We start from the raw sequence: 18,632 nt of genomic DNA, 5'->3' as shown, positions 1-18,632 counted from the left end.
TGTTAGGGGAGCGGTGTTAGGGGAGCGGTGTTAGGGGAGAGGTGTTAGGGGAGCGGTGTTAGGGGAGCGGTGTTAGGGGAGAGGTGTTAGGGGAGCGGTGTTAGCGGCGCAGTGTTAAGGGAGCGGTGTTAGGGAGGCGGTGTTAGGGGCGCGGTGTTAGGGGAGCGCTGTTAGGGGAGCGGTGTTAGAGGAACGGTGTTAGGGGAACGGTGTTAGGGGAGCGGTGTTAGGGGGCGGTGTCAGTGGCGCGGTGTTAGGGGCGCGGCGTTAGGGGCGCACTGTTAGGGGAGAGGTGTTAGGGGAGCGCTGTTACGGGAACGGTGTTCGGGGAGCGGTGTTCGGGGAGCGGTGTTAGGGGGGCGGTGTTAGGGGAGCGCTGTTAGGGGAGCGGTGTTCGGGGAGCGGTGTTAGGGGGGCGGTGTTACGGGAGCGGTGTTAGGGAGCGCTGTTAGGGGAGCGGTGTTCGGGGAGCGGTGTTAGGGGGGCGGTGTTAGGGGAGCGCTGTTCGGGGAGCGGTGTTCGGGGAGCGGTGTTAGGGGAGCGATGTTAGAGGAGCGATGTTAGGGGAGCAGTGTTAGGGGGGCGGTGTTAGGCGAGCGGTGTTAGGGGAGCGGTGTTAGGGGAGCGGCGTTAGGGGCGCGGTGTTAGGCGAGCGGTGTTAGACGAGCGGTGTTAGGGACGCGGTGTTAGGGGACGCGGTGTTAGGGGAGCGGTGTTAGGGGAGCGGTGTTAGGGGAGCGGTGTTAGGCGAGCGGTGTTAGGGACGCGGTGTTAGGGGACGCGGTGTTAGGGACGCGGTGTTAGGGGACGCGGTGTTAGGGGAGCGGTGTTAGGCGAGCGGTGTTAGGGGAGCGGTGTTAGGGGACCGCTGTTAGGGGAGCGGTGTTCGGGGCGCGGTGTTAGGGGAGCGGTGTTACGGGAGCGGTGTTAGGGGACCGCTGTTAGGGGAGCGGTGTTAGGGGCGCGGTGTTAGGGGAGCGGTGTTAGGGGCGCGGTGTTAGGGGCGCGGTGTTAGGGGCGCGGTATTAGGGGCGCGGTGTTAGGGGCGCGGTGTTAGGGGCGCGGTGTTAGGGGAGCGGTGTTAGGCGAGCGGTGTTAGGGGAGCGGTGTTAGGGGCGCGGTGTTAGGGGAGCGGTGTTAGGCGAGCGGTGTTACGGGAGCGGTGTTAGGGGCGCGGTGTTCGGAGAGCGGTGTTAGGCGAGCGGTGTTACGGGAGCGGTGTTAGGGGCGCGGTGTTAGGGGAGCGGTGTTAGGAGAGCGGTGTTAGGCGAGCGGTGTTACGGGAGCGGTGTTAGGGGCGCGGTGTTAGGGGAGCGGTGTTAGGGGCGCGGTGTTAGGAGAGCGGTGTTAGGCGAGCGGTGTTACGGGAGCAGTGTTAGGGGCGCGGTGTTAGGGGAGCGGTGTTAGGGGCGCGGTGTTAGGGGAGCGGTGTTAGGGGAGCGGTGTTACGGGAGCGGTGTTAGGGACGCGGTGTTAGGGGAGCGGTGTTAGGGGCGCGATGTTAGGGGAGCGGTGTTAGGGGAGCGGTGTTAGGGGCGCGGTGTTAGGGGCGCGGTGTTAGGGGAGCGGTGTTAGGGGCGCGGTGTTAGGTGAGCGGTGTTAGGGGAGCGGTGTTAGGGGGACGGTGTTAGGGAGCGGTGTTCGGGGCGCGGTGTTATGGGAGCGGTGTTCGGGCCGCGGTGTTAGGGGAGCGGTGTTAGGGGCGCGGTGTTACGGGAGCGGTGTTAGGGACGCGGTGTTAGGGGAGCGGTGTTAGGGGAGCGGTGTTAGGGGCGCGATGTTAGGGGAGCGGTGTTAGGGGAGCGGTGTTAGGGGCGCGGTGTTAGGGGCGCGGTGTTAGGGGAGCGGTGTTAGGGGCGCGGTGTTAGGTGAGCGGTGTTAGGGGAGCGGTGTTAGGGGGACGGTGTTAGGGAGCGGTGTTCGGGGCGCGGTGTTATGGGAGCGGTGTTTGGGCCGCGGTGTTAGGCGAGCGGTGTTACGGGAGCGGTGTTTGGGGCGCGGTGTTAGGGGAGCGCTGTTAGGGGAGCGCTGTTAGGGGAGCGGTGTTAGGGGCGCGGTGCTAGGGGCGCGGTGTTAGGGGAGCGGTGTTAGGGAGGCGGTGTTAGGGGAGCGGTGTTAGGGGCGCGGTGTTAGGGGAGCGGTGTTAGCGGAGCGGTGTTAGGGGAGCGGTGTTAGCGGAGCGGTGTTAGCGGAGCGGTGTTAGGGAAGCGGTGTTAGGGGTGTGGTGTTAGGCGAGCGGTGTTAGGGGTGCATTGTTAGGCGAGCGGTGTTAGGCGAGCGGTGTTCGGGGAGCGGTGTTAGGGGAGCGGTGTAAGGGGAGCGGTGTTAGGTGAGCGGTGTTAGGGGAGCTGTGTTAGGGGAGCGGTGTTAGGCGAGCGGTGTTAGGGGAGCGGTGTTAGGGGAGCGGTGTTCGGGGAGCGGTGTTAGGGGAGAGGTGTTAGGGGAGCGGTGTTAGCGGCGCAGTGTTAAGGGAGCGGTGTTGGGGAGGCGGTGTTAGGGGCGCGGTGTTAGGGGAGCGCTGTTAGGGGAGCGGTGTTAGAGGAACGGTGTTAGGGGAACGGTGTTAGGGGAGCGGTGTTAGGGGGCGGTGTCAGTGGCGCGGTGTTAGGGGCGCGGCGTTAGGGGCGCACTGTTAGGGGAGAGGTGTTAGGGGAGCGCTGTTACGGGAACGGTGTTCGGGGAGCGGTGTTCGGGGAGCGGTGTTAGGGGGGCGGTGTTAGGGGAGCGCTGTTAGGGGAGCGGTGTTCGGGGAGCGGTGTTAGGGGGGCGGTGTTACGGGAGCGGTGTTAGGGAGCGCTGTTAGGGGAGCGGTGTTCGGGGAGCGGTGTTAGGGGGGCGGTGTTAGGGGAGCGCTGTTCGGGGAGCGGTGTTCGGGGAGCGGTGTTAGGGGAGCGATGTTAGAGGAGCGATGTTAGGGGAGCAGTGTTAGGGGGGCGGTGTTAGGCGAGCGGTGTTAGGGGAGCGGTGTTAGGGGAGCGGCGTTAGGGGCGCGGTGTTAGGCGAGCGGTGTTAGACGAGCGGTGTTAGGGACGCGGTGTTAGGGGACGCGGTGTTAGGGGAGCGGTGTTAGGGGAGCGGTGTTAGGCGAGCGGTGTTAGGGACGCGGTGTGAGGGGACGCGGTGTTAGGGACGCGGTGTTAGGGGACGCGGTGTTAGGGGAGCGGTGTTAGGCGAGCGGTGTTAGGGGAGCGGTGTTAGGGGAGCGCTGTTAGGGGAGAGGTGTTAGGGGAGCGGTGTTAGGCGAGCGGTGTTAGGGGAGCGGTGTTAGGCGAGCGGTGTTAGGGGAGCGGTGTTAGGGGACCGCTGTTAGGGGAGCGGTGTTCGGGGCGCGGTGTTAGGGGAGCGGTGTTACGGGAGCGGTGTTAGGGGACCGCTGTTAGGGGAGCGGTGTTAGGGGCGCGGTGTTAGGGGAGCGGTGTTAGGGGCGCGGTGTTAGGGGCGCGGTGTTAGGGGCGCGGTGTTAGGGGCGCGGTGTTAGGGGCGCGGTGTTAGGGGAGCGGTGTTAGGCGAGCGGTGTTAGGGGAGCGGTGTTAGGGGCGCGGTGTTAGGGGAGCGGTGTTAGGCGAGCGGTGTTACGGGAGCGGTGTTAGGGGCGCGGTGTTAGGAGAGCGGTGTTAGGCGAGCGGTGTTACGGGAGCGGTGTTAGGGGCGCGGTGTTAGGGGAGCGGTGTTAGGAGAGCGGTGTTAGGCGAGCGGTGTTACGGGAGCGGTGTTAGGGGCGCGGTGTTAGGGGAGCGGTGTTAGGGGCGCGGTGTTAGGAGAGCGGTGTTAGGCGAGCGGTGTTACGGGAGCGGTGTTAGGGGCGCGGTGTTAGGGGAGCGGTGTTAGGGGCGCGGTGTTAGGGGAGCGGTGTTAGGGGAGCGGTGTTACGGGAGCGGTGTTAGGGACGCGGTGTTAGGGGAGCGGTGTTAGGGGCGCGATGTTAGGGGAGCGGTGTTAGGGGAGCGGTGTTAGGGGCGCGGTGTTAGGGGCGCGGTGTTAGGGGAGCGGTGTTAGGGGCGCGGTGTTAGGTGAGCGGTGTTAGGGGAGCGGTGTTAGGGGGACGGTGTTAGGGAGCGGTGTTCGGGGCGCGGTGTTATGGGAGCGGTGTTCGGGCCGCGGTGTTAGGGGAGCGGTGTTAGGGGCGCGGTGTTACGGGAGCGGTGTTAGGGACGCGGTGTTAGGGGAGCGGTGTTAGGGGAGCGGTGTTAGGGGCGCGATGTTAGGGGAGCGGTGTTAGGGGAGCGGTGTTAGGGGCGCGGTGTTAGGGGCGCGGTGTTAGGGGAGCGGTGTTCGGGGCGCGGTGTTAGGTGAGCGGTGTTAGGGGAGCGGTGTTAGGGGACGGTGTTAGGGAGCGGTGTTCGGGGCGCGGTGTTATGGGAGCGGTGTTCGGGCCGCGGTGTTAGGGGAGCGGTGTTACGGGAGCGGTGTTAGGGGCGCGGTGTTAGGGGAGCTCTGTTAGGGGAGCGCTGTTAGGGGAGCGGTGTTAGGGGCGCGGTGCTAGGGGCGCGGTGTTAGGGGAGCGGTGTTAGGGAGGCGGTGTTAGGGGAGCGGTGTTAGGGGCGCGGTGTTAGGGGAGCGGTGTTAGCGGAGCGGTGTTAGGGGAGCGGTGTTAGCGGAGCGGTGTTAGCGGAGCGGTGTTAGGGAAGCGGTGTTAGGGGTGTGGTGTTAGGCGAGCGGTGTTAGGGGTGCATTGTTAGGCGAGCGGTGTTAGGCGAGCGGTGTTCGGGGAGCGGTGTTAGGGGAGCGGTGTAAGGGGAGCGGTGTTAGGTGAGCGGTGTTAGGGGAGCTGTGTTAGGGGAGCGGTGTTAGGCGAGCAGTGTTAGGGGAGCGGTGTTAGGGGAGCGGTGTTCGGGGAGCGGTGTTAGGGGAGCGGTGTTAGGGGAGCGGTGTTAGGGGAGCGGTGTTAGGGGAGCGGTGTTAGGCGAGCGGTGTTAGGCGAGCGGTGTTAGGCGAGCGGTGTTAGGGAGCGGTGTTAGCGGAGCGGGTGTTAATCGCGCGGTGTTAGGGGAGCGGTGTTAGGGGAGCGGTGTAAGGGGAGCGGGTGTTAATGGCGCGGTGTTAGGGACGCGGTGTTAGGGGAGCGGTGTTAGGCGAGCGGTGTTAGGGGCGCAGTGTTAGCGGAGCGGGTGTTAATGGCGCGGTGTTAGGGACGCAGTGTTAGGAGAGCGGTGTTAGGCGAGCGGTGTTAGGGGAGCGCTGTTAGGGGACCGCTGTTAGGGGAGCGGTGTTAGGGGCGCGGTGTTAGGGGAGCGGTGTTACGGGAGCGGTGTTAGGGGACCGCTGTTAGGGGAGCGGTGTTAGGGGCGCGGTGTTCGGGGAGCGGTGTTAGGGGCGCGGTGTTAGGGGCGCGGTGTTAGGGGCGCGGTGTTAGGGGAGCGGTGTTACGGGAGCGGTGTTAGGGGCGCGATGTTAGGGGCGCGGTGTTACGGGAGCGGTGTTACGGGAGCGGTGTTAGGGGCGCGGTGTTACGGGAGCGGTGTTAGGGGAGCGGTGTTACGGGAGCGGTGTTAGGGGCGCGGTGTTACGGGAGCGGTGTTAGGGACGCGGTGTTAGGGGAGCGGTGTTAGGGGAGCGGTGTTAGGGGCGTGATGTTAGGGGCGCGGTGTTAGGGGAGCGGTGTTAGGGGCGCGGTGTTAGGGGCGTGGTGTTAGGGGAGCGGTGTTAGGGGGGCGGTGTTAGGGAGCGGTGTTCGGGGCGCGGTGTTATGGGAGCGGTGTTCGGGCCGCGGTGTTAGGGGAGCGGTGTTACGGGAGCGGTGTTAGGGGCGCGGTGTTAGGGGAGCGCTGTTAGGGGAGCGCTGTTAGGGGAGCGGTGTTAGGGGAGCGGTGTTAGCGGAGCGGTGTTAGGGGAGCGGTGTTAGCGGAGCGGTGTTAGCGGAGCGGTGTTAGGGAAGCGGTGTTAGGGGTGTGGTGTTAGGGGTGCAGTGTTAGGCGAGCGGTGTTAGGGGTGCATTGTTAGGCGAGCGGTGTTAGGCGAGCGGTGTTAGGGGAGCGGTGTTAGGGGAGCGGTGTAAGGGGAGCGGTGTTAGGCGAGCGGTGTTAGGCGAGCGGTGTTAGGCGAGCGGTGTTAGGGGAGCGGTGTAAGGGGAGCGGTGTTAGGCGAGCGGTGTTAGGCGAGCGGTGTTAGGCGAGCGGTGTTAGCGGAGCGGTGTTAGGGGAGCGGTGTTAGGGGAGCGGTGTGAGGGGAGCGGTGTTCGGGGAGCGGTGTTAGGGGCGCGGTGTTAGGGGAGCGGTGTTAGCGGAGCGGTGTTAGGGGAGCGGTGTTAGGGGAGCGGTGTTAGGGGAGCGGTGTTAGGGGAGCGGTGTTAGGGGAGCGGTGATAGGCGAGCGGTGTTAGGGGAGCGGTGTTAGGCGAGCGGTGTTAGGGGAGCGGTGTTAGGGGAGCGGTGTTAGGGGAGCGGTGTGAGGGGAGCGGTGTTAGGGGAGCGGTGTAAGGGGAGCGGTGTTAGGCGAGCGGTGTTAGGCGAGCGGTGTTAGGCGAGCGGTGTTAGCGGAGCGGGTGTTAATCGCGCGGTGTTAGGGGAGCGGTGTTAGGGGAGCGGTGTAAGGGGAGCGGTGTTAGGCGAGCGGTGTTAGGGGCGCAGTGTTAGCGGAGCGGGTGTTAATGGCGCGGTGTTAGGGGAGCGGTGTTAGGCGCATGGTGTTAGGGGAGCGGTGTTAGGGGCGCGGTGTTAGGGGCGCAGTGTTAGCGGAGCGGGTGTTAATGGCCCGGTGTTAGGGGAGCGGTGTTAGGCGCATGGTGTTAGGGGAGCGGTGTGAGGGGAGCGGTCTTCGTGGGTCACGAAGGTCGGCCTGCGTGGGTCGCGAAGGTCGGCCTGCGTGGGTCACGAAGGTCGGCCAGCGTGGGTCGCGAAGGTCGGCCTGCGTGGGTCGCGAAGGTCGGCCTGCGTGGGTCGCGAAGGTCGGCCTGCGTGGGTCACGAAGGTCGGCCTGCGTGGGTCGCGAAGTGTCGCGAAGGTCGGCCGGCGTGGGTCGCGAAGGTCGACCGGCGTGTGTCGCGAAGGTCGGCCGGCGTGGGTCGCGAAGGTCAGCCGGCGTGTGTCGCGAAGGTCGGCCGGCGTGGGTCGCGAAGGTCGGCCGGCGTGTGTCGCGAAGGTTGGCCGACGTGGGTCACGAAGGACGGCCGGCATGGGTCGCGAAGGTCGGCGGACGTGGGTCGCGAAGGTCGACCGGCTTGGCTCGCGAAGGTTGGCCGGCGTGGGTCGCGAAGGTCGGCCGGCGTGGGTTGCGAAGGTCGGCCGGCGTGGGTCGCGAAGGTCGGCCGGCGTGGGTCGCGAAGGTCGGCCGGAGCGTGGGTCACGAAGGTCGGCCAGCGTGGGTCGCGAAGGTTGGCCAGCGTGGGTGGCGAAGGTAGGCCGGCGTGGGTCACGAAGGTCGGCCAGCGTGGGTCGCGAAGGTTGGCCGGCGTGGGTCGCGAAGGTCGGCCGGCGTGGGTGGCGAAGGTTGGCCGGCGTGGGTCGCGAAGGTCGGCCAGCGTGGGTGGCGAAGGTCGGCCAGCGTGGGTCGCGAAGGTCGGCCGGTTGGTAAATCTGGGCCCTGAGCAAACTAATTTGATAAACACTGGCAACAGAAGGCATGGCCTCAAATGGTGGATCGGTTAAGATCAGGGATAAACAAGAGTTTAGAATTAGGGGTGAGGGAGCAGGAATCCCAAAGGGCTGTAGGGTTGGAGACATTTGCAGAAATAGGGAAGGGACGAGTCCACTGAGGGATTTGAAAACAAAGGGTGAGAACTTCAAAATCAAGGTCTTGATTAGTCAGAAGCCAATGTCGGTGCAAGAGCAGAGGGGTGAATGTGACTCACTGTCTGGGCTTCAGCCAGAAAGACCAGCCAGCTAGAAAGTGCTGGGACATTGCCCTGCTTGGCAGGAGGATAATGGGGAATGGTGCGGGGCAGGGAAACTGGAGAGAAATCAAACCATTAAAAATGAGATAAGATTCAGCAACATATAACAATCTGGCTCACTGCATTCTTCATTGTATCATTGTTGTAACATTGTAGGGAAATAGAATCGCCTTGTTTCTATTAAAAAGCACTTTGCTTAAACGACCCAATTTTTTTTGGGAATCAATTTCATTACATGCGAAATTTACATCAGCCCAGAGGTTTGGTCATCAATCAAACGTGTCCCCAATCTCTCCAGCGCTGCCTGATTTAGACCGGATGAAGTAGCTCAAAGAGTTACAGTCAACCTCTAAGACATCTCATTGTCTCTCCCATACTCATCTCCATCTCATCAAGATCATTTGTCTGCCAGCCATGCGCGAGACAACGGACATTATGGCTACAGAAGGACGCTGGGTGATTTGTGTGTTGAATGTTAAATAAGGAAGTCAAGAAGAAATTCATGATAAAAGAATAATTAAAGTGTTGAACAAATCACCAGGGAACATCACTCAGGGCGTGAGTCGGATTAAGGGGCAGCATATTGAGAGATTGCATTGAATTCATTGATTGGTGAATCAACAACAAGGACATTCAGACTGGGCTTTATTACGAGAAGAAGGGGCGAAATTCTCCGACCCCCCGCCGGGTTGGAGAATCGCCAGGGGCTACCGTGAATACCGCCCCCGCCAGTTGCCGAAGTCTCCGGCACCGGATATTCGGCGGGGGCGGGAATCGCGCCGTGCCGGTTGGTGGGCCCCCCCGCTCGATTCTCCGGCCCGGGTGGGCCGAAGTCCCGCCGCTAAAATGCCTGTCCCGCCGGCGTAAATTAAATCACCTACCTTACCGGCGGGACAAGGCGGCGCGGGCGGGCTCCGGGGTCCTGGGGGGGGTCGCGGGGCGATCTGGCCCCGGGGGGTGCCCCCACGGTGGTCTGGCCCGCGATCGGGGCCCACCGATCCGCGGGCGGGCCTGTGCCGTGGGGGCATTCTTTCCCTTCCGCCTCCGCCACGGTCTCCACCATGGCGGAGGCGGAAGAGACTCCCTCCACTGCGCATGCGCGGGAATGCTGTCAGCGGCCGCTGACGCTCCCGCGCATGCGCTGCCCGCTGGCGGGGCAACATAGGCCTTGGGCGAAATTCTCCGGAAACAACGCGATGTCCGCCGACTGGCGCCCAAAACGGCGCAAATCAGACGGGCATCGCGCCGCCTCAAAGGTGCGGAATGCCCCAACATTGAGGGGCTAGGTCGGCGCCGGACGAATTTCCGCCCCGCCAGCTGGCGGAAAAGGCCTTTGGTGCCTCGCCAGCTGGCGCGGAAATGACATTTCCGGGCGGCGCATGCGCGGGAGCGTCAGCGACCGCTGACAGCATTCCCGCGCATGCGCTGTGGAGGGAGTCTCTTCCGCCTCCGCTATGGTGGAGGCCGTGGCGGAGGCGGAAGGGAAAGAGTGCCCCACGGCACAGGCCCGCCCGTGGATCGGTGGGCCCCGATCGCGGGCCAGGCCACCTTGGGGGCACCCCCCGGGGCCAGATCGCCCAGGACCCCGGAGCCCGCCCGCGCCGCCTTGTCCTGCCGGTAAGGTAGGTGGTTTAATTTACGCCGGCGGGACAGGCATTTTAGCGGCGGGACTTCGGCCCATCCGGGCCGGAGAATCGCGCGGGGGGGGCCCTGCCAACCGGCGCGGCGCAATTCCCGCCCCCGCCAAATCTCTGGTGCCGGAGACTTCGGCAACCGGCGGGGGCGGTATTCACACCAGCCCCCGGCGATTCTCCGACCCGGCGGAGGGTCGGAGAATTTTGCCCGTTTTCCGCCAGCTGGCGGGGCGGAAATTCCTCCGGCGCCGGCCTAGCCCCTCAATGTTGGGGCTCGGCCCCCAAAGATGCGGAGCATTCCGCACCTCTGGGGCGGCGCGATGCCCGTCTGATTTGCGCCGTTTTGGGCGCCAGTCGGCGGACATCGCGCCGTTTCCGGAGAATTTCGCCCAAGATGTCGTTACAGCCCGGATTCTCCATTTGGCAAACTCAGGGTACAATCTTCCCAAATGGGAACAAACTCCTCTAGTGAGCATGTTTCCCGGCACTCACAGGCTATTCTACCGACTCGCTTGGAATAAGGGGCTTAAACGGGGATCGTGCGAGCTAGGCCACACACAGCCCCAGTTTGTGCAGTGGGGAGCTCCGCACGCCACATCTCCCCATTGTAGCGAGAGATTGGGACGCTGGAAAATTCCCTAACCTACCCCCTCCACCCCCCCAGCCAGAACACATTATGGGATGGTCCTCGGCTCACCTCCTCAACACCCACATCGGGCAACCCCGGGCCAATCGTGCATGTGCTGAAAATGCCAGCTTGGCACCTTGGCAGTGCCAACCTGGCAATGCCCCTCCCAACTGGCAGTGCCACCTGCCTCGCCGTAGGATCGCGCCCTCAGTGTTCCGGCTGGATTGAACAGCGTGCGATTCGCGTTTCTGTTGGGGACACTATTCGTTCTGCGATTCAGGAAATGGGCCAGCATTCTGCCCGTGAGAATTGGAAACAGTTCCTGGCCCACAGGCTGTGTAACCACTGGGGCCGGGAATTAGTGGTCAAGACACTGACAGCGGCACTGGTCCAGGGAATTAGCGGTCAAGACCCTGACAGCGGCAGCTGTTTTTAAGCGCTCCACTCACCACACACTCATTTAAAAAAATAAATTTAGAGTACCCAATTATTATATTTTCCCAATTAAGGGGCAATTTAGCGTGGCCAATCCACCTACCCTGCACATCTTTGGGTTGTAGGAATGAAGCCCACGCAGACACGGGGGGAATGTGCAAACTCCACACGGACAGTGACCCAGAGCCGGGATTCGAACCCGGGTCCTCAGCGCCTCAGCACCACACACTCATTGCAGCCACGGAGATGGCTCAGAGAAGACCTGTCCCCAATTACGGGAGTCCCAGCTGGACGCACTGCTCGATGCCAATGAGGAGAGGAGGGACAACCTCTTCCCCAGGGTGATCCTGAGGGGTGGGGGTTGGTGAAGCCTCTGCCCTGAGAGGGTCAGAGACCCAGGAAGGGTTCCAAAGGCCACGTTGCAGGTGTCCTTTGTTTGGGGTGAGCTCTGCTAATCCTCTGCTTCCTCTGCAGGTGGGCATCCCTTCTAAGGAGTGCCAACACCTGATGCGTGATTGATTGAGTTCGCCACGCCCATGCCCTTGCTGATTCAGCTGGGCTCTGAGGGTTTCCAGAGGGGTGGCCTGGGTGGGCTCCCATATTACCAGAGGCTCTCGGAACGTTCACAGGATACAGTGAGCAGTCAGCAGATTCAGCAGGCAGCAGAGGGAGCAGTCAGGAGACTGTTAGTAGCCCTTAAGGGATGTGTTTTAATAACATGCTGCAGCAATGGTGATCTGAGCCAGGCCACCCCAATGCCGTGGGGGATACCCCGATTTCACTGACTTGGCACCAAGTTGTTCCCTGCTGCTGCCCCTGGCCCAGGCAGCCACCCTCCAGCAAGCCTGGCAATGTATGAGGGGCGGAGCATCGCGGAGGGGCGGAGCATCGCGGAGGGGCGGAACATCGCGGAGGGGTGGGGCATCGCAGAGGGGTGGGGCATCGCGGAGGGGTGGGGCACCGCAGAGGGGTGGGGCATCGCAGAGGGGTGGGGCATCGCGGAGGGGTGGGGCACCGCAGAGGGGTGGGGCATCGCGGAGCGGTGGAGCATCGCGGAGGGGTGGGGCATCGCGGAGGGGTGGGGCATCGCGGAGGGGTGGAGCATCGCAGAGGGGTGGGGCATTGCGGAGGGGTGGGGCATCACGGAGGGGTGGGGCATCGCAGAGGGGTGGGGCATTGTGGCGGGGTGGAGCATCGCGGAGGGGTGGGGCATCACAGAGGAGTGTGGCATCACAGAGGAGTGGGGCATCACGGAGGAGTGGGGCATCATGGAGGGGTGGGGCATCACAGAGGGGTGGAGCATCACAGAGGGGCGGAGCATTGCAGTGGGGCGAAGCATCATGGCGGGGTGGAGCATCACAGAGGGGTGGAGCATCACAGAGGGGCGGAGCATTGCAGAGGGGCGGAGCATCATGGAGGTGTGGGGCATCACAGAGGGGTGGAGCATCACAGAGGGGTGGGGCATCGCAGAGGGTTGGGGCATCACAGAGGGGTGGAGCATCATGCAGGGGTGGAGCATCATGCAGGGGTGGGGCATCACAGAGGGGTGGAGCATCACTGAGGGGTGGAGCATTGCAGAAGGGTGGGGCATCACAGAGGGGTGGGGCATCGCAGAGGGCTGGGGCATCACAGAGGGGTGGGGCATCGCAGAGGGTTGGGGCATCACAGAGGGGTGGAGCATCATGCAGGGGTGGGGCACCACAGAGGGGTGGAGCATCACCGAGGCGCAGAGCATTGCAGAGGGGCGGAGCATCATGGGGGATGGGGCATCACAGAGCGGTGGAGCATCACAGAGGGATGGAGCATCACAGAGGGGCAAGCATTGCAGAGGGGCAGATCATTGCAGAGGGGTGGGGCATCACAGAGGGGTGGAGCATGACAGAGGGGCGGAGCATTGCAGAGGGGCAGAGCATCACAGAGGGGCGGAGCATTGCAGAGGGGTGGGGCATCACAGAGGGGTGGAGCATGACAGAGGGGTGGAGCATCACAGAGGGGCGGAGCATTGCAGAGGGGCAGAGAATTGCAGAGGGGCTGAGCATTGCAGAGGGGTGGGGCATCACAGAGGGGTGGGGCATCACAGAGGGGTGGAGCATGACAGAGGGGCGGAGCATGACAGAGGGGCAGAGCATCACAGAGGGGCGGAGCATTGCAGAGGGGCTGAGCATTGCAGAGGGGTGGGGCATCACAGAGGGGTGGGGCATCACAGAGGGGTGGAGCATGACAGAGGGGCGGAGCATTGCAGAGGGGCAGAGCATCACAGAGGGGCAGGGCATCACAGAGGGGCGGAGCATTGCAGAGGGGTGGGGCATCACAGAGGGGTGGAGCATGATAGAGGGGTGGAGCATCACAGTGGGGCAGAGCATTGCAGAGGGGCTGAGCATTGCAGAGGGGTGGGGCATCACAGAGGGGTGGGGCATCACAGAGGGGTGGAGCATCACAGAGGGGTGGGGCATCGCAGAGGGGTGGAGCATCACAGAGGGGCGGAGCATTGCAGAGGGGCAGAGCATTGCAGAGGGGCTGAGCATTGCAGAGGGGTGGGGCATCACAGAGGGGTGGGGCATCACAGAGGGGTGGAGTATGACAGAGGGGTGGAGCATCACAGAGGGGCGGAGCATTGGAGAGGGGCGGAGCATTGCAGAGGGGTGGGGCATCGCAGAGGGTGGGGCATCACAGAGGGGTGGGGCATCACAGAGGGGTGGGGAATTGCAGAGGGGTGGGGAATTGCAGAGGGGTGGGGCATCGCAGAGGGGTGGGGCATCACAGAGGGGTGGGGCCTCACAGAGGGGTGGAGCATCACAGAGGGGTGGAGCATCACAGAGGGGTGGGGCATCACAGAGGGGCAGAGCATTGCAGAGGGGCGGAGCATTGCAGGGGGTGGGGCATCACAGAGGGGTGGGGCATCACAGAGGGGTGGGGCATCACAGAGCGGTGGAGCATGACAGTGGGGTGGAGCATCACAGAGGGGCGGAGCATTGCAGAGGGATGGGCCATGGCAGAGGGGTGAGGCATCGCAAAGGGGTGGGGCATCACAGAGGGGTGGGGCATTGCAGAGGGGTGGAGCATCGCAGAGGGGTGGGGCATCGCAGAGGGGTGGGGCATCACAGAGGGGTGGGGCATTGCAGAGGGGTGGAGTATCACAGAGGAGTGGGGCATTGCAGAGGGGTGGAATATCACAGAGGGGTGGGGCATGAAGTGCCAAGCCATGAATGATATTGAAATCCATGCAAATGATGGTTTTGCTTGGACCCGCTGGCATGGGGCGCAAACTTCGATAACATCGCCAGTGAGGGACCGGAGCATGGTGACAGAATCGATGTGGGCACAATAGGCGATTTGTCCATTGTGCCTGAACGCGAATCTCACTGCCGGTGTCGCAAAGTGGGGAATTCAGCCCCACATTGAACTTACAGCCAGAGGTTTAGCACATGGCCCATTTGGTCTTCACACTTCATATAAGCCCCCTCCCACTCTATTTACCTCCTCCTACTTTGTCTTTGACGGCTCTGTGGTGCAGTGGGCATCCCTGTCTCTGAGTCAGAGGCTCTGGGTTTGAGTCTCGCCCCAGGACTTGATGGCCAAGGGGAGGTGCATTCGCAATGCAGCCAAACCTGTTATTCCTTCCAACACACACCAATGACAGGGGCTAGAAACGAGATCGATTCCTGGCCAGCCTTCTGCTAGAAAACAGTTGGATTCTCTGCCATTACTATCCATAGCTCCAGACTGCAACTTGTGTACAACTTGCCACAAAGCTCAGACTCCCTGAGTGATCTGGAAGCTACCCCTATCACCTCCTTGCTTTTGATCCTCTCTATTCCCTCCTCCCTTGGGCGTCACGCCTCTCATTAAATGCATCAATGCTCTCTGCATCAAAAACTCCATGTGACAGCCTGGTCCATAATCTCTCCACAATTCTTTAATGGATTTGCTAGCACCTATCTCACATTCATGCCCCTTTGCTTTGGATTCAGCCACAAGTGGAAACAATTTCTCAGTTTCCAATCTATTGCAGCGGGAACACTCTTACACAGGAGGGACACTCTGACACTATCTGAAGAGAAGCACGGCAGGTCTCCCCAAGTCCTGGTCAACAGGTTCGATTCCCGGCTTGGGTCACTGTCTGTGTGGAGTTTGCACATCCTCCCCGTGTCTGCGTGGGTTTCCTCCGGGTGCTCCGGTTTCCTCCCACAGTCCAAAGATGTGCGGGTTAGGTGGGTTGGCCATGCTAAATTTCCCTTGGTGTCCAAAATTGCCCTTAGTGTTGGGTGGGGTTACTGGGTTACAGAGAGTGACCCCGCCCACAATGGGAGGGACTCACAGCTCTTGAGATTGCGTTAGATCTCGCGAGCCGGCTTTATCCGGGAGGAGGGATCTCCCGGCAACTCCCGCCCACGCTGCGCTGCTTTCCGAGTGCGACTCGAGATCCCGCCGCCCCGAGTCATTGTCCCGGACTGAAACCTGCTGTTCACAAAGGCCCACCACATTCCCTACGGTACAACGGCCACCAGCAGCTCACTGGCTGTGAAGTTGTTCGAAGATCCCTGAGCCTACGAAAGGTAATTTATAAATGCAAATAATTTGTGTTAAACAGAACCCTTTAATTGTGGCAGAGGGAGTGGGAGGGCCATGTTACCGTAGCAACGTCAGAAAATAATTAAATTGACAGCTTTCTTTTCCTCAAATTGGATTCAGATAAAACATAATAGGCTACAATCAGTCTCTATGAAAAACATGTTTATAATGGCCTCATCAAGTCTCAGTAAATATTAATGAAGATTTGATTGCCTGCGTACCTTCACCAGGATCTTGCCCTTCAAGCTGTCGGGTGAAGGAAGTTGAGTCATGTCTTCTTCATGTTCTGAAGAAACATCAAGTTTGTCACCCAAGATCTCACACAGGCACTGAGCCATCTTCTTCTGCTGGGGCACGCTGCAATGGTTTTCAACGGAGAGGATGACTGGGTATCTGCAATTCAGAATCGAACCGAACGATCAGCAGAGTTATAAAACTGTCAAAACTCAATGGGCGGGATACAGCAAGCAACCCGCCACGGAGGCGGCCCACCAGCGGGATTTCCCACCGACAGCACCCCTCGTCAGTGGGAAACCCGTGAGCCGTCGGTGGGACCGGAATATCCCGCCGGCGTGAACAGCCGGGAAATTCCATCCCACAGCTCGGATTTCCCAGCCCCGTCCACCGGCAGGGTTTTCCTGTCCCGCTGGTGTTAATGGATGTTTGGCTGGCTGTTCGCATTCGTCCCGGCAGGACCGGGACATCCTGGCCAATGTTGCTCAGCAATGCCACAGGGCTGGTGTGGAAAGTGGGCAACTTCACATTGACACTGTTGGGGCTGCTCTTCGAAGGGTGGGGCTGGGGTTCGTTGCTGAGGTAGAGGGAGCTTCACGCTGTATCTAACCCTGTGCTGTACCTGTCCTGGGAGTGTTTTATAGGACAGTGTAGAGGGAGCTTTACTCTGTATCTAACCCCGTGCTGTACCTGTCCTGGGAGTGTTTGATGGGGACAGTGTAGAGGGAACTTTACTCTGTATCTAACCCTGTGCTGCATCTGTCCTGGGAGTGTTGGATGGGGACAGTGTAGAGGGAGCTTCATGCTGTATCTAACCCCGTGCTGTACCTGCCCTGGGAGTGTTTGATGGGAATAGTGTAGAGGGAGCTTTACTCTGTATCTAACCCCGTGCTGTACCTGTCCTGGGAGTGTTTTATGGGAATAGTGTAGAGGGAGCTTTACTCTGTATCTAACCCCGTGCTGTACCTGCCCTGGGAGTGTTTGATGGGGACAGTGTAGAGGGAGCTTTACTCTGTATCTAACCCTGTGCTGCATCTGTCCTGGGAGTGTTTGATGGGGACAGTGTAGAGGGAGCTTTACTCTGTATATAACCCGTGCTGTACCTGTCCTGGGAGTGTTTGATGGGGACAGTGTAGAGAGAGCTTTACTCTGTATCTAACCCTGTGCTGCATCTGTCCTGGGAGTGTTTGATGGGGACAGTGTAGAGGGAGCTTTACTCTGTATATAACCCGTGCTGTACCTGTCCTGGGAGTGTTTGATGGGGACAGTGTAGAGGGAGCTTTACTCTGTATCTAACTGTGTGCTGTACCTGTCCTGGGAGTGTTTGATGGGGACAGTGTAGATGGAGCTTCACTCTGTATCTAACCCCATGCTGTATCTGTCCTGGGAGTGTTTTATAGGACAGTGTAGAGGGAGCTTTACTCTGTATCTAACCCCGTGCTGTACCGTCCCTGGGAGTATTTGATGGGGACAGTGTGGAGGGAGCTTTACTCTGTATCTAACCCCGTGCTGTACCTGTCCTGGGAGTGTTGGATGGGGACAGTGTAGAGGGAGCTTTGCTCTGTATCTAACCCTGTGCAAAACCTGTCCTTGGAGTGATGATGGATCAGTGAGAAAAGAAAATCACTTGAAGCCTCTGTTAAAATTGGGCCTACTGGCTCTTTTCATTAGTTTGCTGCCATGAGACGTAGATCATAATCTCAGCACTCACTCGGATTTCGCAAAGGCGTATTTGTTGATAGTTTCGATCACATCTCGGAAGAGGATCTTGGAGGTGAGTGTGTACCCATGGTGAACAATGGGTTCTCCGTCTGGTCCATCCCAACAGTCAACTGTAAGACAACATAATTACTCAGAAAAGGCCCCGTTTACAGCAGCTACCTTGAATACAACCCTTTGTTTTCAAAACCCTCCAACGCAACGACTCTCACCGCCTCTGTGACCTCCTCCAACCCCACAACCCTTCGAAATATCTGCTCTCCTCTTGTGGCCTCTCATGCATTCCCGATTTTAATCGTCCCCCCATTGATGGCAGCACCTTTCCCGGCCTGGGCCCCAAGCTCTCCACCTCTCTGCCTTCTTTCAGGAAACTCCTAAATCCGAACTCTTTGATCAATCTTTTGGTGGCTCCTTTTTGCCTCTTGTAGTTTGGCTAAAACCTTTATTTGGTGACCCTCTTGTGAAGCAACTGGACACTTTCTTGCAACATTCAAGGTGTTATATCAATGCAAGTTGCTGTAACACCAAGCTACCAACAATATTGAACTGGTGACTGAACTGGAAACATTCAACCATGTCTTGGAAGGTGAGTTGATGAATGAGGTGACAAGCGTCTTCCCCAATCTGACGGCTACCAACTTGTCCTAGTCATGCTTCTTGAAAGGGCTATTTGAAGGGCGGTGTGTGACGCAGTGGTTAGCACTGGAATTACGGCGCTGAGGACCTGGTTCGGATCCTGGCCCTGGGTCACTGTCCATGTGGAGTTTGCACATTCTCCCCGTGTCTGTGTGGGTTTCACCCCCACAACCCAAAGATGTGCAGGCTAGGTAGATTGGTGAAGCTAAATTGCCTTTTAATTGGAATAAAAATAATTGGGCACTCTAAATTTATTTGAAAAAATGAGAAAGTGGGGAGGAAGAGTAGAGAGCGTGGCGGGACGAGGGAGAGGAAAGTGGAGGGTTGTCTATGCTGAGCTAGCTGATGCCAGGTGCAGTTAACAATTAGAATCAAGGCCGTTGGGATCCTCTGTTCCAGCCGGCAGCGCACCCACACCCCTGCGTTTCCCGGTGACATGAGGTGGCTTCAACGGGAAATCCCATTGACAAGCAGCCGGATGGGAACGCCGCCTGGCCAAGCAACATGCAACTGGGGGTCCGGAGAATCCAGCCCCATAAACTGCAGATGGCCACACAATGTTTGGGAGGGGCTGAGTGGTTTGAACCAAGATACTAAAGGGCAACTGGTCACCATGGGGACCATGAGCTCAGATGATTCATAGGCCTTAAGAGTCGGAAGATTCAGGCGGCACGTGGCGCAGTGGACAGCACTGGGACTGCGGCGCTGAGGACCTGGGTTCGAATCCTGGCCCTGGGTCACTGTCCGTGTGGAGTTTGCACATTCTCCCCGTGTCTGCGTGGGTTTCACCCCCACAGCCCAAAGATGTGCGGGGTAGGTGGATTGGCCACGTTAAATTGCCCCTTAATTGGAAGAAAATGAATTGGGTACACAATTTCTAAACTTCCTCAGTTCAGAAAGGGTTTGTGAGGCGTTTATCCATCATTGAGACCATTTGTTATGGATTA

General features: G+C 60.1%; 1 protein-coding gene across 2 annotated transcripts in view; it reads right to left on the bottom strand.

Annotated features, from left to right (window-relative positions):
• Positions 1 to 18,632, bottom strand: part of plch2a (phospholipase C, eta 2a) — a 268,571-nt gene that overhangs the window by 159,862 nt on the left and 90,077 nt on the right. For both annotated transcript variants that reach the window (XM_072478060.1, XM_072478059.1), the window contains 2 exons: positions 17,042 to 17,162; positions 15,318 to 15,489 (listed from right to left, as the gene is read on the bottom strand). In XM_072478060.1, coding sequence (XP_072334161.1) covers positions 15,318 to 15,489; positions 17,042 to 17,162 — 293 coding nt within the window. The remainder of the gene's footprint in view (positions 1 to 15,317; positions 15,490 to 17,041; positions 17,163 to 18,632) is intronic.

This window comes from Scyliorhinus torazame, chromosome 16, assembly GCF_047496885.1.
Source record: "Scyliorhinus torazame isolate Kashiwa2021f chromosome 16, sScyTor2.1, whole genome shotgun sequence".
NCBI classification, from domain to species: domain Eukaryota; kingdom Metazoa; phylum Chordata; class Chondrichthyes; order Carcharhiniformes; family Scyliorhinidae; genus Scyliorhinus; species Scyliorhinus torazame.
The sequence above is the reverse complement of the archived record's forward strand: the minus strand, read 5'-3'. Positions and strand labels throughout refer to the sequence as shown.